The sequence below is a fragment of the Canis lupus genome, chromosome 22 (genome assembly GCF_048164855.1).
Source record: "Canis lupus baileyi chromosome 22, mCanLup2.hap1, whole genome shotgun sequence".
Classification (NCBI taxonomy): domain Eukaryota; kingdom Metazoa; phylum Chordata; class Mammalia; order Carnivora; family Canidae; genus Canis; species Canis lupus.
This window is the reverse complement of record NC_132859.1, coordinates 25,780,748-25,803,614: the sequence shown is the minus strand read 5'-3', so window position 1 is coordinate 25,803,614 and position 22,867 is coordinate 25,780,748. Positions and strand designations below refer to the sequence as shown.

General features: G+C 41.1%; 2 protein-coding genes across 12 annotated transcripts in view; one reads left to right on the top strand and one right to left on the bottom strand.

Annotated features, from left to right (window-relative positions):
* Nucleotides 1–382: 382 nt before the first annotated feature.
* On the bottom strand, nucleotides 383–21,431 carry LOC140614052 (uncharacterized). Of its 5 annotated transcripts, none has more exons than XM_072792861.1 (6): nucleotides 21,213–21,431; nucleotides 19,867–19,965; nucleotides 10,378–10,401; nucleotides 8,941–9,050; nucleotides 1,307–1,707; nucleotides 383–584 (listed from the first exon to the last, which is right to left on the bottom strand). In XM_072792861.1, exons 1-5 carry the CDS (start codon nucleotides 21,388–21,390, stop codon nucleotides 1,480–1,482), a joined length of 639 nt encoding a protein of 212 aa, XP_072648962.1. In that variant the 5' UTR covers nucleotides 21,391–21,431; the 3' UTR covers nucleotides 383–584; nucleotides 1,307–1,479. The 5 variants fall into 5 exon arrangements, with proteins under 5 accessions (XP_072648962.1, XP_072648964.1, XP_072648965.1 ...); XM_072792862.1 differs by lacking the exon at nucleotides 383–584 and adding an exon at nucleotides 872–1,087; XM_072792863.1 differs by lacking the exon at nucleotides 10,378–10,401 and having other exon boundaries at nucleotides 21,213–21,430.
* Nucleotides 21,280–22,867, top strand: part of ANKRD28 (ankyrin repeat domain 28) — a 204,237-nt gene continuing 202,649 nt past the window's right edge. For 3 of the 7 annotated variants that reach the window (XR_012014942.1, XR_012014943.1, XM_072792827.1), the window contains exon 1: nucleotides 21,339–21,415. Coding sequence is in view for 1 of the 7 variants with exons in the window: in XM_072792832.1 (XP_072648933.1) it covers nucleotides 21,389–21,415 (27 nt within the window). In the remaining 6 variants the exon portion in view is untranslated. Of the gene's footprint in view, nucleotides 21,416–22,867 lie in introns of all 7 variants that reach the window. The other 4 variants (XM_072792832.1, XM_072792837.1, XM_072792833.1 and 1 more) reach the window with 4 other exon arrangements.

Below are 22,867 nucleotides of genomic sequence, written 5' to 3'. Positions count from 1 at the left end.
CGGGAGCTACTTTAAGGGTGGGTATGCTGGATTGTCCGCTGCCAGCATGGACCCCTATTTTCCTTTAAGTCTATGACCCATGCTGTCCAGAATCTGTGCATTCCAGGACATTGTGCACAAGAGGACCTCAGGTCAGGATTTGCAAAGAGGGTGGTGTTATTCTTCTAGAGATGGTTGTAGCTGTATATGTGGGCAGATGAGAGAGTCCCAGCAGCTTCGTAGCACAAATTTGAGGAACTACACACTTAGGTGTTTGAGGCTAAGGGTTGCTTAGGGTCAACTCCTCTGATCTAAATTTAAGAATAGAGTTTCTGGACTCTGCTCCCCTCATTCTCCCAGGAGTTATGTATGCCCCCAAGTTCTACGGTGAGCCCATTAGAGCCAGAATACATAGAGTGGCTTCTTTATTTTTCTGTCCCGAACCCTGACTGATACAGTGGCAGGGGTCCAGTTGCGGCCAACAGGGTGAGGGCTTTTCTTTCCTCCTGAGAAGTAGACTATAGAAGAGACAGCCCCTATCTGCCTCTGGATGACGTGGCATTTGGATGTGATGCCTGGTACAGCTGTCACCATCTGCTGCCAGCCTGAAATAGAGCCAATATGCAAGTAAAAGGAGAGCCAAGAGAAATGCCCAGCAAGACGGCTGAAGTCCTGACGCACCTGCAGCCAAAGGGCTTCTAATTGGTGCAGACTTCTTTAAGGAAGCAAATGTTAAGATAATTTGACAGCAGCTGCCATGTTTTCTGAGGATGAGGCATTATATGGTGATTTACACCTGTTCTCCATTCTTTTCTTATAGTCTTCCTACACACCAGGCAAATGAATACATAGGTGGTCTCTGTCTCAAATGCATCACTCACCTTTAAAATATCTATATGAATTATTGGTTTGCATTGGCAGATGTGTCTACAATATTACTGCACTTTTTATTTTTTTCAAACTCCAGTTATACTTTAAAATAGGCTTACATTGCCAAGGCATTAGTACAATCCTATCATTTTGAATTTCTTCTTGTTTTAGCCATATACAGGGAGTCCTCACTTTGCATGGTAGTGCAGGAGTATAAAAATGGCCATGCAACCTGAAACTGTACAAAGCCATTTTAATAATTAACAGGAAAAATTACACCTACAAAAAATCTTTTTTTCCAAAATATTAAAAACTTAGTTTCATTTACAAATATATGGAGATATTTTAAAAATAATAAGTTACATTTATTTAATAGTTACTTAAAATAATAGAAATATTAATTAAATGTTTTACTTCTTTGAAAAATTTTATCAAGAGTACTCTGAACAGTGCTTACCTTCAGAATGTCTTTTCTCTGCCTTGGCAAATTGTCATATCCGTTCTAAGTTTAGATCTGCTTCCAACATTTTATCCTTTACCCGTACAGTGAAATACCCTTGAGAGTTCCTTTAATGTGAAAATGTTGCCAGTACCACTTCCTCGGAGACATCCTCCTTTTTGTTGCACCACTCATTGATGATAGATTTGCCTTCTGGCTGCGTACCTAAGTTTCTTGAATAGCTGCAGGATCAACATTCTCACTATAGAAATATATGTTATTTGCAACTCAATCGTGATATAGGAACTATTATTACTATAATCGTTGTGAATTCCATATGGAAACTTCCTGGTGAGTTCTAAATCAGTTATAGTGGTAGAACTTGAAGAGAACTGTCTATAAACCTTGGGAGTTTGCCTCTGGAAAAGCAAAAAAAAAAAAAGTGTTATATGAATTCTCCCATCCTACTGACTTCCTAAAATGCTGTTGTTCTTTTCCCTCTTGTATCCACAAGGAATTGTTTGGGTAAGAACCTATCTACTCTTCTGGAAAAAAGAAAAGAAGGGTGTGAAGTCAAGTTTTTACCTGAGGAAAGCCAACTAGGCACAAAGGAAATTCATTTTGTAAAGTCATTATCCATACAGGCTAGCAATCATTAGAGTCTTCCGGGTTGAGTGGCAGGACCTGCCTGGATCAATGTGTTAAAAAGGACTTTGAGACTATGTCTAGGTTCAACAGAGAAGAGTATTGCAATTGATTACCAATGTCTGTCACAGTTAAGGAAGAAGACAGTTAAAGGCACATGCTCAGGCCATTCCTAATCTAGGGGCTCCCTCTTAGTAAGGTCAGATATTCAAGTTTTCCAGCATATAAAAATGTATTTGATACCTCAGGGATGGACCTGTGACAACCAAATCATTAAGAAAGTGATATACAAATCAGAAAGTTTATTGACTTGATTTAGAAAGAAAATTATGAACGTGCACCTATTATTAAATGGGAACTTGAATGGTATAATAAAGGAACTTGACCTTTGGAGTCAGGCAGACCTAGTTTTGCGCCAACGCTGCAACTCTCTCTCTCCACTTACATAGCTCCTTTATGGTATTCTGTTGATAAGGACATTGATGCTGTTTCTGGGGCAGTAGGGAAAAAATGTCCTGGTTAATTGACTATGTCTAAAACAGTCACAATGGGAAAGTGGGAATGGCTATTATTGATACATATTGTTATATATTCTAGTTTTTTTTTTAAGATTTTATTTATTTATTCATGAGAGACACAGAAAGAGAGGCAGAGACACAGGCAGAGGCAGAAGCAGGCTCCATGCAAGGATCAAGTTGTGAAACTTGATCCCAGACCCTCAGGATCACGCCCTAAGCCAAAGGCAGACGCTCAACCACTGAGCCACCCAGGCATCCCTAAATGTTTTTGACAATGAAATGCATGCTCTCCCAATAAGAAAGTCTATTTTCTAGAATTGAAAAACTGCTTTGTGAACAAGGATATAAAAGATGATTGCTGCATGATTTGTGTGGCTAGTATCACTGAACCATCTTCACAGTATAAACACAAATGACATAAACATAAGTAAGAAACGACTGGTTCGTTGTACTGGACACCCACTCTTCTGCTCAGAGCTGGAGAAAAAAATGGTCACATTTTGTATCTTATCCATCCTCCATTTTATATATACCTTATAGACCAGCGATGACTGATACAAATATAATGCAGGCCATTAATGTGAACCACATAGGTTATTTTACATTTTCTAATAGTCATATGAAAAAGGTGAAGAGAAATTAACACATTTTTACACAAACTCTGCCAGTTTTATTACCCATATACCTTATGCTGCATACCCTCACTTTCAGAGGGTAATTTTTATATTTAACTATTGTGGTTTCTCTGGCCAAGGAAGTATCTCAGAGGAGATGGTTGGGGGGCCGGTCCCTCCAAACCTTAGACCTCTCTAGTTTGCATGTACTGCTGCTTGGTAGACAGCAGCTGCCTAGCCTGGCACTTGTGGTTCTCTTTGTGGGACACTGGTCTCTCCAGAACCACGACTGTCAGGCCCTCAGCCAAGTTAAACTATTTTTCTACCTTGGATTCTTTTGAAATTTCTCCTATAATCATAATTTTTTTTTAACTTGGAGAAAGGAACAGGATTCTTTTACTTCTTTGAGCTGCATTTCTGGAACCCTTACTGCTTTTCTCTAAACCAGTAGTTCCCATGCTTGAGTGAGCATCAGCATCACCAGGAGGGTTTGTTAAATTATTGGCCCAGCTCAAGTTTCAGATTCAGTAGGTCTGAGGTGGGACTGAATCATTTGCATTGCTAAAAGTTCCCAGGGGTTGGCAATGCTGCTGGTCCAGGGACCACACTTTGAGAACCACTAACAAGTATCTTCCATGTCTGTGGAAGAAGGAGATGAAAAGCTTTGAGTTTTTGAAACTGAATTTTGGCAAGTGAAAAGCATTAGGTTACATCTTGCCTCCAAAATAAGTCAACTCCAATTCTGAAGCAGCATCTTAGCATGCTCTAACACCCTTTCTAATATTTTTTTCCCCCAATCTTCTGCTAGAGGCAAAGCAACCACACATCTGACTCTGAAAGACCTCTGTTACAGCCCTCTATTGTTCCCAGGTGTGGTAAGCATCTCGGCATGCATGTTGGCAGTCATGTGCAGCATGGCTGGAGACTTCTTTGGACTAGTAGAATCCTTTCCCTAACACTAGGACCCCTCATAAAAGTCTTTGGCCCAAAGAGTATTGAATGATTGAGTGAATAAATGATATATGTTTGGAAAACAATAAGGGGACTATTCACGTGCTAGTTAAAATTTTCCTAAGTATCAGAGACAACGATACAAAAAGTTGTTAAAAACCAAAACTAAGGGGATCCCTGGGTGGCACAGCGGTTTAGAGCCTGCCTTTGGCCCAGGGTGCGATCCTGGAGGCCCCGGGATCGAATCCCATGTCGGGCTCCCGGTGCATGGAGCCTGCTTCTCCCTCTGCCTGTGTCTCTGCCTCTCTCTCTGTGTGTGTGTGTGTGACTATCATAAATAAATAAAAATTAAAAATATATATATTTAAAAAAAACAAAAACAAAACTAAGGATAGCCTGGTTGACTCAGCGGTTTAGTGCCGCCTTTGGCCTAGGGTGTGATCCTGGGGACCCGGGATCGAGTCCCACTTCGGGCTCCCTGCATGGAGCATGCTTCTCCCTCTGCCTGTGTCTCTGCTTCTCTCTCTTGTCTGTGTCTCTCATGAATAAATAAATAAAATCTTAAAAAAAAAAAAACTAAACTAAAACAACAGAAACATTTGTACCTCCTGAGAACTCATTATAACTTTCATATCACTTACATGATGTCAATTACATACAGTTCTAGATACCTATCATGGTGTTACAGACAAGGCTTCCATTTGACATAGATACTGTTACTTGGAGTGATGGACCTAATGTGTGTTATTATGAAGAAAATGGATTCAGTACCCTTAAACACTCAGTTTCAGAAGGCTTTTTTTTTAAACTTCTTATTTTGGGAAGTGTCAGATATATAACAATGGACCTTCATGAACCAATTGTCTAGACTCAATAAGGATCAACTCTTGGTCAATCTTGTTTAATCTGTAACTTCACCCACTTCAAAATACATGTAATTCTTTTGAAACAACTCCCAGTGTCATATTAGAGCATGAATGAAAAGTTTTAGTGTGTATCTCTAATTTATGAAGATTATTTTAAGAACTTAGTGACACTATCATTATCATATTTAAATAATAAATTCTTAACATCGCCAAGTATTTAACTAGTGTTCAAATTTTCCCATTGCCTCATTAATTTTTTTCAGTTTGTTTACTCAAACAACTTGTAGTCAAGTTGTATTGTTGTATTCAGAATACAAATAGGTTCATAAATTGTCATTGGCTGATGTGTACTTAAGTCACTCTTTTACATCACTAGGTTCTCATTCTTTCCCTTTTGGATTTAAAAATATTTTTGTTGTTGTTGAAGAAACTGGGTTGGTTGCTCTATAAATTTTCCTACAGTTTGGAGTTTGCAGATTATATTCCTATTGTACCTTATTCTCCCTTTATATGTAATAATTTCCCTTTATATGTAATAATTTCTTCCAAAAAGTTTATATTTTATCTTTTCATTAAAAAAATAGTTAAAAAGTGGCATACTTTACACACTTTTCTTCTGCCTTGCTATTTTTCATTCAACTTTATATGCTGGTGATCACTCCACTATACTTTACAGAGGAATCTCTCATTCCTTTTTTTTTTTTTAATAGCTGTATATTACTCCACCATGTGGATGTTACATAACTTATTCAACCAGTCCCCTACTGGTAGACAATTGATGTGTGTGAAGTTTGTTGCTACTACAAATAGTGGGGCAACGAATAGCTAATACTTGTCTTTTTTTTTTTTTGCCTGGGTATCTTTGGAATAGATTCCCAGACAGGAAACTGCTGAGACAAAGGATAACTATGATTATTTTTATATATAATTTTGTTAGAAATTGCAGAAGCTCTGCTTTTAAATGCAATGTGTTTCTAGAAGTTTTGCTATAAAATGAATCCTGAAACATCCTATTTTAGTTATCTATTTCTACATAACAGATAACCCCCACAAGTAGTGGCTTAAAACAACATCATTTATTATTTCTCATGATTGTGCAGTTTGGGTGAGACTCCATTTGCTTGGCTGGGACAGCTTGTCTGGCACTGGAGAATCCATGTGATTTTATTCACGTTTCATGCCTCAGCTGTAGGGGCTAGGACAGTGGGATACTGGCCGGGCTTCTTTCTTTCCAAGTGGTCTCACATTATCCAGAATTCCAAGCTTTATAAGCATGGTGTCTAAATCCCAAGACAGTAAAACTGGAAATTCCAAATTCTCCTAAGGTGTAGGTCCAGACTCATATGATATTATTTCTGCAATCTGCAGGCCAAAGCAAGCCTCATGGCTTTCCAGATTCAGAGAAGGGAAACAAACCCCATGGCCCATTGGGAGGAAAAATATTCATATATAACATTGAAAGCAATTATTAATGGCTATCTTTCAGGCAATCTACCACAGGTCCCAACTGCATATATGCATTATATAAACCAAAAACCCATACCCTATTCTTTTTTTTTTTTTTAAGATTCCATTCATTTATTCATGAGAGACACAGAGAGGCAGAGACATAGGCAGAGGGAGAAGCAAGCTCCATGTGAGGAGCCTGATGTGGGACTTGACCTCAGGACCCTGGGATCACAACCTGAGCCAAATGCAGACGCTCAACCACTGAGCCACCAGGACCCCCATACCCTATTCTTATCTACTTCAGCATCAGCAGAATCTGTGGAAAGAGTCCATAAAGGTGGTGAGAACTGAAACACCACTTTATGCTGCAGTGTTAAGTGTGGGTGATGGTAAAGCTCAAGGGAATCCAAAAGGGAGATAACATCTATCAAGGAAAAGGGAGATAGTTTTGCTTTGAGGTGCCTGATCATCCATCCAGCACATAAATCTGTCAGCAGCTATTGTATCCTTTTATTCTGTTAGTGTTTACTCAAGAACATTGTTCTAGGTTCAAAGAGTACAGTGGTGAACATAACACACAAGGTCCTAGCTCTTGTAGTACTTTTTTCTGGATAGGAAAATGCAGAACATGGCAAGGGAGAGAAAGATATATAAGAGAATATCATGCACTCAAAGAAGTCACAATGTATAGTAGTTTAAAGTGGGGATAAGTAATTATGACCTAGCTAGAACCAGAGATAATGGAAAGACAAATACAACATTGTATAAGTGGAGGGAAACAAACACAGAGTACCTGTTCTGCATAAATAGCTATAATATCAGCAGGACTGACTGCAGAGGTATAGGCAATACTGAGGAAAGGAGGGGTTCAGAGGAAATTAGAGGAAAGGAGGGATCATGGTGGCCTGGAGAGGTCAGGGAACACTATAAATGGAAGGGGGCATAGTGGGGACCAGAGCCCTCTTTTGTGTATCTGATGACAAACTGGGAAGTCCTAGGGGTTGTTGTGTGATTAAAAGTCCTCACCAAGATGGCTTTACTCCAAAACGGCCTCTCACTACTTGCTAAGAGAAAGACAAAATGGGGTTTTAAGACTGATTGATCTGGTAGATAATGCAGTTCTGTATAAAATATCATATTATTCAAAGGCCAAAACTGGAGTCCTATGAAAGATGTTTAAGGTGTAGTCCTTGGCTGTCATATCTTCATGTTCTCCCTTGGTGATCTCATTCAGCTACGTGGCTTTACATAGTATCTAAATGCCAATGACTCACAAAAGGATATCTTCAGCTCTGACATCTTGCCATACTCACATATCAACTGTTTAATCTACATACTCATTTGGAAGTCTGATAAGCTTCACATGGCCAAAATGGAATGCTTGATTTTTCCCTGGAAAAACTCTGCTACTCCCCTAATTTCCCTATAAGTTAGTGGTACCACCAGTACCAAGTAACTTAAGCCAAAACTTTGGAGTCTGTCTTGACTCCTCTTCCTTTCTAACACTCCACATCCAACTCATCAGCTTGTCCTGATTCTACCTTCAGAATGGATCTCAAATTCAACTACTCTATGCTTCTTCCCTGACACCAAGCCACCATCAAGCCTCATGTCCTAACCTATCTCTTGCCTCCTCTTATGCTCCCCTCATTCTATCAACACAGAGGCCGGAGTAAACTTTTAAAAAGTGAAGTCATATAATATCTCTGATTAAAACCCTCCAACGGCTTGCCACAGCAATTAAATTAAAATTTAAACCCCTAGCCTTGGCTTACAAGGCCCTATATTATTCTAGCCCTGACTTTTGCTTCAGCCTCATCTTCTGTTACACTGTCCCACCCTTCCAGCTCTCCAGCCACAATGGCCTTCTTTATGTTTCTCAAACATGCTGAGCTTTTAGCTTTCTTGGGAATTTTACACTGCTCTTTCCCTACTCTCTTCTTTGCATGGCTGAAAACTCTTCGCTTTTTTAGGTCCTAGCTCAGATGGCACCTCCTTCAAGATACCTCTCCTGACAATCCTATTTAAAGGAACCCACAGTTAAAATTCACTAATCAAGACACAGAGAGAATAATGATGAATAATGTAACAAAGTATTAGCTCTTCTGATACTTATATTCTAAATAGAGAGAATACAAAACATGGTAAGGGATAAATCATTATTCTCTATAGCATTGATCATACTTGAAAAATATCTTATTCATCTTCCTATTTATGTCCATACCTCATTACAATCAGTATATCTTAACAAAGGGAGGTAGGACAGAGCTATTAGCTGTCTTGTTCTCCACAGTATTTCCAGCTTTTATTATGGTGCTTAACATCTAGTGGATCTCAATGAATATTTGTTAACTATATAACTGAATGAACTTATATTAAAAATTATATAAGTAACAATATGGTTATAAAGGAAGAGCTTGTTATAGAGGAAAAACTGTTTATATCCCCTTTATTCAAATTATATCCTTCTAAATCTTGACTTCCAATCCCACCCTAACATTGTGCTGATGTCAAGGGTTATTGGACCCATTCATTACATTTGCCACCAGGGAAATGCATGTCAGTCTAATTACTCCAGTGTGACATACATTTCCTAGAGGGCAACATACCTCTTTGCTTCCTGTAAAACTGTGTTCTTTCAGGGCTGTGTTAAATGTTGGTGCTTCAGTTATGGTTTCTGATAGTCCTTTCTTTGTTCTTTGACATACGCAATCATGACCTAACCAGAATTAAATAGAGATAATGGAAAGACAAACACAACTTTGTGTAAGTGAAAGGAAACAAACACAGATTAGGGCATCTACTCTGTACCCTGTACGATCTAACACAAACAATGAACCTGACTTAACAGTCTGATGCTGGACAAATTATATAGTCTTTCATGGTTCAACTTCCTCTTTCTGTAACATCTGGATAATGGTACTTATTCTTCCTAACTTCCTTGTGAAATGTGTATTGTTTTATATCATAGAATTACAGAATGTTAGGCCCTCAGGTATCTTGGGAATCATCTAATCCATATCCAAATGTGGAAACTGAAGCCTGGTGAAGGCAAGTGATTTATCTAAGCTCGCGGCTAGCTATTGGAATGGCTGGAACTAGAACTCAGATCTTCTGACCCTTAGACCAGTGTTGTTTTGGTCTTACCATATTGCAATGTTTGCTGTTGCTTAGCTTTTCATGGGTGTCTGTATTGCCTTCAAGTTAGCTTATGTAATTCTTGAGGATCATGCTAATTTGTTTCTCTCACAGTGCTTATTTGATCATATATAAATATCTATTAAAAAAGCAATAGTCTGTACGTAGCACTTGCCACCCTTCCTGTCATAATCATCTGTAACTGTCTAGTTGCTTCCCCTCATTCATTGAAAATTTTAGCACCCAACTCACTTGTTCTTTCCATGTGACCGTTATTCTTGGTGATTTCAGCAAGCTCACAAATGAACCATATGACACTTGACCACTTAGTTTACTGAACTCCTCACCTCCAATGAGATTTTTCTCTACCTCATGTCAGCTATCCATTCTTATGCTCATATATTGTAATGTAAATCTTGATTTTTAAGCAGTCCATTGTTTGACTACTGTCCCTCATCTTCTAGTTCGCTTATCATAATATCCCAACTCCAACCATTCTTCAACCAAATTAGGAACTCTGATCCTTTGGCCCTATCTGTGTTTCACTGTTTTTTCCTCTCCTCACTCTTTCTTCTTCATCCAGTCTAGAATCCCTGGTCCATCATTGTAATCAGTCCTTTATGTACATCCACAACTCCATTGCCACTTTCTTTCTCCATCACTTGCCTGGAAAAACTCCAGTCCTTGTTAAAGCCAACTGTCTACCTATCTTGTCCCCATACCCAAGCAGTGGAACAAACCTGATTAAAACAGTCATAACTTGTGCTATTTAAATTTAGGATTATAAATTAGAGGAGGGCCCTCAGCAGTGCCCAGTAATTCTTCATTTCCTTAGTTAACCCTCTCTCATTCTCCTAGACTTTGTTTATTTAAATCACACATTCTTAATACCCAATCTTCACTCTTACCTGATATTGTCACCCACTGATATACTGCGGAAAAAAATAAAATTAAGTGAAAGAGAGCAACTGGCTCTTTTCCAATCTTATCTTCCCCCATTTCCCCAACCTCCACACTGTAAATGAATGAACTGTCCATGCTATTAAGACTAAACTCTCTGTTGAGAGATAGTTCTCCATGTGTCTCTTATATCTGTTTCGATTCAGACTATCTCATCAAGGATATTTGTAGAGTGAATAGCCTTGGAAGATAGAGATAGTGTCTTCCTTTGGAACAAATAGTAGGAGTATAGTGAAGCTTACTGTCCATTATAATAAAAATAATGTCTTTCTCTGGAGCAAAGGACAGGCATATTTACTGCCCAATGTAAAAGATTCAGGTTCACTAAGCTCAGATTTCCTTACTTGTAATGCAACCCACTGCACATGCAGGCATTACCTGGCCCTCTTCCTACATTGCTCCGTGGGAATGGAGGTTCAGGAAATTTTTTTTTTTTTTTTTTTTTTTTTTAAATTTTTATTTATTTATGATAGTCACAGAGAGAGAGAGAGGCAGAGACACAGGCAGAGGGAGAAGCAGGCTCCATGCACCGGGAGCCTGACGTGGGATTCGATCCCGGGTCTCCAGGATCGCGCCCTGGGCCAAAGGCAGGCGCCAAACCGCTGCGCCACCCAGGGATCCCGAGGTTCAGGAAATTGATGCAATAAAATTCTGATCTCTGGCTACTGCTATTGCTGTGAGAAATGAAATCCTTGGTCTCTGACCCAGGCATCTCATGTTTTCTGCCAGCATCCATGAAATTATGACAGGCTAACTTAGCATACATGTTAGATAAAATCTCAGACATTTCAGAGTTCTTGACACTTTCTACTTCTGAATTGCATCTCATTTCCTCTTGCCTTTTCAAGGACTTTGCTCCTACAGGTATCTGTTCTCTCTTTTGCATTGTCAATTTTTCCCTTTCAACTCTATCACTCCCCAGCCTATACAGGTGATGTAATATCTACCACCTTAAAAGACAAAAACAGCTCCCCTTAGGCTTCTCATTTCTCTTCATCTACTGTTCTATTTCTCTCCTGCCTTTTAAAATAAGACACCTTGAAAAAGTCGTCTTTATTCATTTTCTCCACCTCTTCACTTTTCATTCTCTTCTAACTCATTCCAATCAGATTTATTTTTTTTAAGATTGTCTTTACTTAAGAGGGGGAGCACAAGCAGGGGGAGCAGCAGAGGGAGAGGGAGAATCGGGCTCCCTGCTCAGCAGGGACCTGGGATCATGACCTGAGCTGAAGGCAGACATTTAACCGGCTGAACCACCCAGGCACCCCTCCAATCAGATTTTTAGTTATGCCATTTTTCTGAAACCCTTCCGAAAGTTGTCATCAACCTCCATATGGTGTAATCCAATGATCCTAAAAAATCCAATTTCTCTTTCTATTGGACCTAGCAGAAATCAACCAGTTGACCACTCTCTTTCTTGAAATACATTCTCGAGGGGCACCTGGGTGGCTCAGTCAGTTAAGTGTCTGCTCTCTGTTCGGGTCATGATCCCAGGGTCCTGGGATTGAGCTCTGCATCAGGCTCTCTGCTTCTCCCTCTCCTTCTGCCTGCACTCAGCCTACTTGTGGTCTCTTTCTCTGCCAAATTAGAAAAAGAAAAAAAAAAAAAGGAAGAAAAAGATAAATACATTCTTGGTTTTGATTTTTCTTATCCCACTCAATATCCTTTGCTGGTTCTTCCTACTCTACAGAGAAGATTATGTGGGTTTTGTCCTTCATTCCATTAATATAATACATTAATTGATCTTCAGATGTTAAACTAACTCTGTATTCCTGAAATAAATCCAACTTGGGAATGATATATTCTTCTTTTTTAAAGTTGCTTAATTCAATTTGGTAATATTTTGTTAAGGATTTTTATATCTTTGTTCATAAGGGATATTGTTCTGCAGGCTTTTCCTGTGATGTCTTTGTCTGTCTTTGGAATCAGGGTAGTACTGGCCTCCTAAAATAAGTTGGGAAGTGTTCTTTTTCTCAAAGAATTTGTGAAGGATTGGTCTTATTTTTTCTTTAAATATTTGATAGAATTCACTAGGGACACCATCTGGGCCTGGCTTTTGTTTGTGAGATTTTAAATTACTAGTTCAGTATCTTTTCTTGTCAAAGGTTTATGCAGATATTTTGTTTCTTGAGTCAGTTTTGGTTGTGTACCTCTAGGAATCATTCCATTTTATCTAAGTTGGTTGATTTATTGGCATTCAGTTGTTGGTAATATTCCCTTATAATTCTTTTAATTTCTACAGAGTTGGTAGTGATATCCATTCCTTCATGATTTTAGTAATTAGTGTCTTTTATTTTCTTGGTTAGTCTAGGCAAGGGTTTGGTCAATTTTATCGATGTTTTCAAAGAATCAACTTTTTAAAAAGTTTTCTCTATTGTTTTTCTGCTATAATATTTATTATTTCATTCCTTCTGTTTGCTTTGTGTTTAGCTTGCTTTTTGCTTTCTAGTTTCTTAATGTGGAATCCTAGGTATTTGATTTTTCAAAATTTTATATAGGCATCTAGAGTTATATATTTCTCTCTCAGCATTGCTTTTTACTTTTTTTAGAGACAGAAGCAAGAGGGTATGTATGTGCAAGTGACAGGAGTGGCAGAGGGAGAGAATCTTCATGTAGACTCTTTGCTGAGTGTGGAGCCCCACTCAGGGCTTGATTCCACAACCCATGAGATCACAACCCCAGCAGAAACCAAGAGTCAGTCATGCAACTGATTAAGCCACTCAGGTGCCCATAAGCACTACTTTAGATGCATGCCATGAATTCTGATTAATTTCCCTTGTGATTTCTTCTTTGACTCATCAGTTATTTAGAAATGTATTGCTTAATTTCCAACTATTTGGTGTTTTCTCAGTTATCTTTCTGTTATAGATCTTTAATTCCATTGTCACAGGACATATTTTATGTAATTTCAATTTTTAATCTTCTGTATTTTATTGGAACTTATGTTGAGCTATAGTATATGGTATATCCTGGAGAACATTCCATATGCACTTAAAAAGAAACGTGTATGCTGCAGTTTTGGTGTGGTATGTTTTATTAATATTAATTAAGACAAGTTGTTCGACAGTGTTCTTAAAGTCTTCTTTAATTGTTCTATCAACTGTTGAAAGTGGGATGTTGAAATCTCTATTATTGTCTAGTTCTCTTCATTTTTGCATCATACATTTTGGGAGTTGGTTCTTTGATGTATAGATAACTATTATATCTTCTAGATGCATCGACCACTTATCAAAAATGTTTCCAGTAATATTTGTCTTAAAGTTTGTCTCATATTAATATAGCTATTCTAGGCCTCTTATTATTATGTTTGCATGCTATGCTTTTTCCATTCTTTATTTTTAATCTACTTTATTTTTGAATTCAGGTGTGTCTCTTGTAGGCCTATGACACAGAGTTGGATTTTGCTGTTTTATTCTGTCTGACAGTATTTGCCTTTTGAATAGCATGTTTGGTCCAATTATACTTAATGTACTTAATGATATAATCTGAATTTCTTTTGCTATTTTGATAGTTATTTTCTATGTGTCTCATATCTTTTTTATTTTTAAAGATTTATTCATGAGAGACACAGAGAGAAGCAGAGACAGAGGGAGAGGGAGAAGCAGGCTCCACGCAGGGAGCCCAATGTGGGACTCAATCCTGGGACTCCAGGATCACACCCTGAGCTGAAGGCAGACACTCAACCGTTGAGCCATCCAGGCGTCCCGATGTGTCTCATATCTTTTTTTTTCTTTTTTCTTTTTTTTTTTTTAGAGAGAGAGAGACTTCAAACATGCATGAGTGGGGGAAGGAGGGGGAAAGAAAGAATCTTAAACAGGTTCCACACCCAGTACAGAGCCCAACTCGGGGATTGATCTCATGACCCTGAGTCATGACCTGAGCTGAAGCCAAGAGTTGGTTGCTGAACTGACTGAGCCACCCAGATGCCCCAATGTGTCTCATATCCTTTTTATTCAGTGAACTCATGAAATCATGAAGTACTAATATATTTGGAAACAACTCAAACAATTTCTCACTGAACAAAATATGCAGAGTATAGAAAAATAGAAGAAACAACTCATACTTTTGTCATTCAAACACAACTTTAATAGTTATATTTTTCCAGTCTTTAAAAATTTTTTCTATTCAGATTTTTGCTTGTTTACATAGTTTATATATTATTCAATTACATATCTTTAGCTTATGCAGTCTATTACATTCATTTCCTATGTATTTCAGCCACAGAGCAGCCATCACCAACAGAGAGATATTCAAAGCAGTTAAGCAGAAACCACTTTGGAAGAGCTTTTGACCAAATGAAATGGTTCTGAATGGCCTTGTTGAAATAACTACACTTGTCAAAAACTGGATATATAAGAGGGTTGGTTTGGAAGACAAGATATCTGAGAGGCACCTGGTGCATCAAGAGTCTTGGTTATACACTTGGTTTTTAACTTTCTACTTTGTGAAACAAAACAAAGGCAAGGCATCTTCTCTTGTACATTTGGTAAAATTCACTTGTAAATGGCTGGACTAAGTTTCTTGGAGGAATAGTATAGACTATTTTTTTACTATTGATTATGGGTTTTATGTGTGTATACATATATATAATCTCATGTGATATTAAGCTTATTGATTCCTTGGCATTCTAACCTTTCATCTACTTGTCTGTTAGTTTTTGATGATGCATTTATCAATTTCTCTATGTAGTTCTATCAAACTTCACTCTGTGGTTGAGTGCACTTAAGTTTATGATTGTATCATGACTGTAGGTTGTCTTGGTGGATAGTTACTTTATCAATCCTTGTTTTAAATTGTTATGTTGGATATTAATGTTATTAGATGACAATTTTTTGGTTAGTATTTTCTTGGTAGTTTAAAAAATTGCCTTCCTCCAAATGTTTTGGTGATATATTCTAACCATATACTTGCAAATAGCACGTGACTGGGTTTATTTCTTTATTTTTAAAAAGTTTTTTATTTATTCATGAGAGACACAGAGAGAGGGAGGCAGAGGGAGAAGCAGGCTCCATGCAGGGAGCCTGACGTGGGACTTGATCTCGGGTCTCCAGGATCATGCCATGGGCTGAAGGTGGCACTAAACCGCTGAGTCACCTGGGCTGCCCTGGGTTTCTTTAAAAATCCATCCTAAATGTGTTTTCTGTGTCGTTGTTTTTTAATAATGTAAACCATTTATATTTATTGTGATTAATAACACTTGGACTTCTCTCTAGAATCTTGTTTTCTATTTATACTTTTAATTTCCTTTTTTTCCTTCTTTTTTTGCCTGCTAATCCAGTGACTAAGTTTTCTCTAGGTTATTTTTTCCCCCTCTATCAATCTGAAGTTAGGCATTCTAGTTCCCTAATTTTGGTGAATACCACCCTTCAATGTTTAATATGTATACCAGTAGCAGACTCTGTCATTTCAAGGCTGCCATAATCTTTTAAATAGCCTTTTTATATTTAGGATAATTCCTGGTTATACATCTCACCTTCCGGTATAAAATTCAGAACTCAGATTTCCTGCCTCCATTACAACCAGGATGCAAGCCTATGACATAAGCTCTGCTAACCAGAAGCACCTGTGGAAACGTGAGGACTGAGTATACAAGCTCTGCACACAGCTTTTATTTTGCTGGTGCAGGGGTAAAGATAGAGGTATCTAGTCTGTAAAGGTGGGAGTGGTTGCAAGATCAAAGTTCTGACACAGAATTGGCCTTGATGCTGATAGCAGGAACAGATGAAGAAAAACTGAGCTCATGGCATTTGGTGCTTGTTGGGAATAACAGCAGTTTATCATGTCAGTTCTGTTGTATGGTTTAAGGCAATTTTTCTAGCACCTTAACCCAAGCTGGTTTGTTTGTTTGTTTAGCTTACCCAATAACCCTGGAGCTGCTGAATGTCAATTTAAGAAATTCTTGCTTGGAATCTCTTGTTTGCAACAAAGAATTTTAACCAATATAATAACCTGTCAAAGTCTATAATTAAAGTGTATATCACTTCTTCTGAGTAAATCAAGCCTTTAATTCAGAACTCCCTTCTGCCATCATCTACCATATTTTTAAGGGCTAATTATTTTATGTTTGAGAGAGAGAAAGAGAGAGAGGAGGGGCAGACGGAGAGAGAGACTCTTAAGCAGGCTCCATGCCCAACAATAGAGCCTGACTCAGTGCTCAATATCACCACCCTGATCATGACCTGAGCCAAAATCAAGAGCCAGATGTTCGGCAATGAGAGTCATCCAAGCACCCCATTAAGGGCTCATATTTTAATTTCATCTGGTTTTAAACTTCCAAAATACTGGTACATAAAAAAATATTACTGACTTAGACTAGCTGAGATTTTGCTAACTTATTTGTTAATTCTTCCTTCTCCCATCTTATTCCTTTTGGGTTTGACTTTTTTCTTATTGGAGCAAATTCCTTAGTATGTCTTTTAATGAAAACCTGTGAGGGGATCCCTGGGTGGTGCAGCGGTTTGGCGCCTCCCTTTGGCCCAGGGCGCGATCCTGGAGACCCGGGATCGAATCCCACATCAGGCTCCCGGTGCATGGAGCCTGCTTCTCCCTCTGCCTATGTCTCTGCGCCTCTCTCTCTCTCTGTGACTATCATAAATAAAAAAAATTAAAAAAAAAAAAAACCTGTGAGTATTAAGTTCAAAAATGTGTTTATTTTTTTCTTCCTCCTGAAAGATAGTTTAGCTAGGTATAGAATTCTAGTTTCTCTGTTATAGACTCTCCATATTTGAAGATAGTTTCCATTGTCTTCTGTCATTTATTGTTGCTTATAAATCCGACAGGTGGGCAGCCCTGGTGGTGCAGTGGTTTACGCCACCTGCAGCCCAGGGTGTGATCCTGGAGACCCGGGATCGAGTCCCACGTCGGGCGTCTTGCGTGGATCTTCTTCTCCCTCTGCCTGTGTCTCTGCCTCTCTCTCTCTGAATGAATAAATGAATAAATCTTAAAAAAAAAAAATCCAACAGGTCATTCCTGTCAAAATGACTGTCATTCCTTTTAGGATAATTTGACTTTTCTCAGTGGTAACTTTTAACATTTTCCTACTGCATTTGGTATTCTGTAATTTCACTCCTGTGTACAGGTCTCAGTTTTAGAAATTTATTCTGCTTGAGCCTCAGCATTTTCCTTTGATTTGATAACTCACATTTTTCTTCAGGTCTGAAGAATTCTCACACATTATCTCCTTGAATATTGTCTCTCCTTCATACTCTATTTTTTCTCCACTAGAAACTCTTTTTTTTTTTTTTTTTTAGAAACTCTTTTAGATGTACATTGGGTCTTCTATTTCTATCCTCTAGGTTTCTGAACTTATCTTGCTGCTTTAGCAGCTTATTATATGCATTTCTGTGTATTTCAGTCTCTTCATAAAAATCATTTTTATAATATAAGGATTATCTGGCTCAAAAGTCGCCAGTAGTGTTATTTCTTACCATATTAGTTACTTGCCTGGCTTTCAAGGCTCTCATGCATCCATGCTCTGACATTAGGTAGGTAACTATGGGCAAACCACTTCTCTGGGCCCCGGTTTCCCAACACAAAAAGATTAATAAAGTTATTGAAAAACTTGAATGAGGTGAAGCACTTAAGATGCTGACAAGTGCCCAACACATAGCAATATCCTATATACAATTTAGTGTGGTTGCCCCTCTCAACACAATTTCCCCAGTGGTCACATCTGTATGACATCTTTCGTCCTACCATTTTATACATGAATTCTGAATGGAAGCTGTTAAAAGTTCTAAGATCTTGCTTCTTTCATTGTAATGATTGGCTGAAGCATGGTCAGATGAGTTTAACTCAACTGATTAGTCATTCCCTGAGACTTAAAATTTGAAGTTCCTTTATGACAGCAGAATACTCAAATTGTGAGTAGAGTTGCTAGCTGTAGTCAGAGGGAATGAAAATGACATTGAGAAAAGGCAGAGAGAGGGGAATGAGTGGGGGGAGAGAGATTACTGACACGACTCAAGTTCGTGGTCTCATTAGCATTGATGTATGGAACTTTTTGATACTATGGATTCCTTTAATATTTGAATATTTTATAACAGGGAAAAATAACTTTATAATAAAGATTGTGAAAGAGTTCATCAGAATTTGAACATGAATCTTACTTCATTTTATTGCTCAATTATATAGATTTTTTATTTCTACTTTCCAGAATGATTGTTTTCCCATCTCCAGCTATGGAAAAGTAGCTGTAACATTGTATTTGAATGGTCCCACAGAGTTCCCACAGCCTTTCATATCATTATCTTATTTGGTGTGAGATGAGTAGGCCAGGTAATGTTCTGCTTAGTTTTTACAAATCATGAAATTAGGATTCAAGTTACCTATTATTGTTCAGGATGGAGAAGGGTGAGAATTGAGCTAGGTATTGAGCGTTCTCTATCAGGAGAACTCAGAGCTTACTATTTGCAAGGGTGTCAGAGACAGTGTATTGTAAAATATTTTCATCAATTACTGTTAATTAGGATTTCAGAAGGGCTCTGAAAAGTTTCATTAGCTCAATCATAAAACCTATTAAAATGCACTCAATCCACAATTTAAATTCATACTCTCAAATGTACTTGAGGTTTCCCAAAAGTTAATCTTTGCCATGTTCTGAATCAAGTTCCTGTTGTGCTTTTAAACTCTAGAACATTAACCTTGAGAAGATATTATTGGGGGCGGAGTAGAGGAGAACGGGGTATATTAATTCCTGCCTAGACATCCATAGTGCTTAACAGGTTCATGTACAAATGAGGGTAAATTCCTGCAACCCTTGACTAAGATAAAACTCTGTGTTGGATATGGAACATGGGTAATTATTTACAAAGGTGACTTGTAATCACAAAGTACTCTAGCAATATTATCACAACACCTTTGTTTTGGGGAACTCAAATGCTTTTACAACTTCATGCATTCACCCTCACTGAACTGACAAGGAGAGGCTGGATGACAAATATCTGCTGAAGTTGTTGGAAGTAAAGAGGAGTGAGGTACTGAAGATAATGCAAATCAAGAACAGTGTAGCTTCCTCTTTAGCCTCAGCGTGGTTACCTGTTACGAGAACCTTTCCTTTTCAAGTGGCAAACATAATTTATGAGGATTGTTAATTTCAGGTAAGATTGTTAATTTTAGGTAAATTTTGCTTTTATGGAATCAAGACATTGGTACGTTAAAGACTATTGGAAGGATCATACTATTAGTTAACCAGCAGTGTTTTTCATTTTGCACACTGACATTGGCATTTTTTATGGGGCTAAAAGATAAGCTTTTTGTTTTAAGCACAGCATCGTAATAAACTGACCGTCCTGGCATAGGTCCCCTTTTCTCCTGCCATTAAACTCAAATCGATCCTCTAAATAAAGTCTGTCCCGAGAGACACAATTGATGTAGGGAAAAGGGGACGTTTTTAAACCGAGCCTGACGTCACACGTTTGTGCTTTAACCATCTGTACCTTTTATTAACCAGGGGCTGGAGCCGCCCAGGCGGACAGACACAGGCGCACAACAGCCTTCTCCCACACAAGCCTGGAATGGTAACAGTGTGCGGCTGCCTTAGAAAGAAAAGCCGTTTCAGAACTGTGGGGTGGCATGGGTGTGTGTGTGTGTGTGTGTGTGTGTGTGTGTGTGTGGCAGGGTGAGGGAATCATTTCTTCTCCATCCGAGGATGCTATTTATTGGAAATCCAGCACATCTTTTGTTTTTTAAATTGATTTCTCTCGAGTGGGAGGTAAAACCCTTCAGATGCGAAAGAAGAAAGGAGGGGAAAAAAACAAAAAAAGCAAGTCGGGCAGGAGGATTTTGGAGAACTGCAGCCTTGCCTCGGATTGGGACTACAGGCAAGAGAAAGACTCCGGCGTCCACAACCTGTTTGGCTGCAAAGATGCCGCCGTTCCGCCCGGAGTGCAGCATCGCTCCCCCCTCCGCCCCCCCCCCCCCCCGGCCCGGTGGCTGCCCCCGGGAGCGCAGCGGCCCCCCGCGTCACCTCTCACACCCTGCGGCGACGAGTCCAAGCGGGTCCGGAGGGGCGTGCGCTGGGGAGGACGCGCGCGGCCGGGGCAGTCCGCGCCCCCCCGCGGCCCCCGCCTCGCCCCTCCTCCCCCGGCCCACGGGCGCAGTCTCACTCTCCTTGCACGTGCGCGCCCGGTTCGCCCCGGTCCCCTCGCCGCTCCCGGGAAGGCGGCGGCCCCCAGGTGCCCACCTCTCACGCCCCTCCCGGCCCCTCACCCGGCTCTTCCATCCTCCTCGCGCTGAGGAGAGTCCGCGCCGCACCTCCACGTGCGAACCCGGGGCCGTTACCCCGCGTCCCGACGCCCCCCCGCCCCCGCCCCCGCCCGGGCTCCGCCCACCGCGCCCCGGGCGCGCGCCCCGGACTACCTGGCCGCCCCTCCCCCTGCCGGGCTCGGCTCCCCGCCCGCCTCCCCCGCCCGGCGCGCGCCAGCTCGCAGCCCACCCCTCGCCGCTTCCTTCTCTCCGCCCCCTCCCTCTCCAGGAGGGTGGGGGGGCGCGGACGGGCGCGGCGGCGTGGCCAATGGGCGCTCGGCTTACTCTGGCCTCTCCCCCGCGCGGCCGCCAATCGCGGCGGGCGGTGGTGGTAATATTGTGGAGTGGAGTTTGGATGCCGCCGCTGCCGCGGGCTGGAACGGCGCGGCCGCGGGGGCTGCCGGCGTATTTCGGGAAGGGGGCGTGAGGAGGCGGCGGCGGCGGCGGCGGGCGGAGGCAGCTGAGAGAGAAAGAGAAAGAAAGGGAAGGAGAGGGCGGGGGAGTACCCGGGGGAGGCGGGACCGACCGGGCTCCTCACCTCTCGGCGGCGGCGGCGGCGGCGGGCGGCCGGGGAGGCGGCACCGCCCCCTGCCCGCGGACTCCTCGGCGCAGCCGGCCGCCGACCCGCTCGCTGCCCCCCCCCCCGCCCCGGGGCAGCGGCCGAAGCTACGGGGGCGGAAGCGGCGGGCCGGGGCGGCGGTGGAGGCGACCGCCATGGCGTTCCTCAAACTCCGTGACCAGGTAGGTGAGGGGCGGCGGGGCGGCGGGGCGGGATCGCGCCGCCCGGGGAGGGAGGAAGGAAGGGAGGGAGGGCGGGCGGGCGGCGGGCCGGCGCTGTGGGCCGCCCGGGCGCCCGCTCGGCGGGGTGCTGCCCCGGGCACGGGCGCGCGGAGGCCGGGCGGGGGCCGCGAGCGACCGGCCTGTCAGCGGAGCCGCCGCCGGCTGAAGCCCACGTGCGGCCGGGGGGCTCGCGGGCGTCTCCGGTCGCCGCCGCGTGAGGGGCGGGTCCCGCGCTGGCCGCCTGGGCGCCCGCGGCCGGCGCCCTGCCGGGTCGGCGCCTCCTCTCTCCTGCCAGGTGAGGCTCGGGCCTAACAGGTGGCTTCCCGCTGCTGGGCGGGAGCGGTGCTGGCGGCCGTGACCTCAGGTCACGACCTTGCAGCCGGGTGGATTGAGGCGCTCTCTCCCCGGGTTAAAGGCGGTTGCTTCTGCTTCGGGACGAGTTAATTCAACCTGCAAGTTCCCAGACTTGTTTTCTGTTGCTTTCTCGCGCCCCATTTTGGTTACTTTTCTTGACTTTGGAAGAGCTGGTCAGAGAATACTTGAAGTGCCGAAAAGAGTGCCAGTTGTCTCTTTTGGACTGAAAACAATTGTGTCTAGGAACGAAACCGCAGCTGTATCAGAATGATTTGTACGTGGAAAGATGGATAACAAGGCTTTCGGGCGATGCAGAGGCTTTCAGAAATTTGAATCCCTTCTTTAAGGAAAGGGAAATCAACGTGTGGAATTTACCGAGTGGCGGTGTTACAGTGCTGAGAATTTATTTTTGCCATTTTTTTAAACAGATTTAAAATCTGTTTTAAAAAATCGGGCAGATTTGAGGGGAAAGTAATTGACATATATTGGGGAAACTATTCTTAAAGCGAATACCCCTTTTGCAAAAACTGGGGAAAAACTTGAGATGTCTTTTTCTTTTTTCTTTTTAACCATCGTCTATTAGTGAATATGGTGCTTTAAATTCTGAATCTTGGTATCATCAATTCTCTCATTTCATGAGTGAATTTTATGTTTGATGTTTAGGCCATTGGCTTGACTTGTTTATCATTAGTTATCAAGAAAGTTTTAGCTGTTAACATCCTCAGGAATGAATTGAAAAACCCTGCTGTTCACTGAAGTTTATACATTGTATTTCAAATGATAGAACCGCATTGTTCAGTATGATAGCCACTAGCTTACATGTGGCAACTTAAATTTTAACAATTAAAATTAAATAAAAAGTTCACTTAGTCTTTTTTTTTTTTTTTTTTAATTGAGTCTTGTAGCCACATTTCAAGTGCTTGGTAGCCACGTGTTATTGACTATGGTATTAGCACAAATACAGAACATTTATATCAGAAAGTTCTGTGGGACAGGACTGTTAAAAGACAAGTAGAACATAGCTAATTCTTGCTAATTCCTGTATAGTCAACTCACTTT

Excerpts from the sequence above, each read along its gene's own strand:
- LOC140614052 (XM_072792861.1), bottom strand. The coding sequence starts at position 21,390 with ATGGCGGTCGCCTCCACCGCCGCCCCGGCCCGCCGCTTCCGCCCCCGT. Across the intron at positions 19,966-21,212 it reads GCCGCCGCCGCCGCCGAGAG|GCAGCCGCACACTGTTACCA; the intron begins GTGAGGAGCCCG and ends TTTCTTTCTAAG. Across the intron at positions 9,051-10,377 it reads TCAGTGGGTGACAATATCAG|GTCATGATTGCGTATGTCAA; the intron begins GTAAGAGTGAAG and ends AATTCTGGTTAG.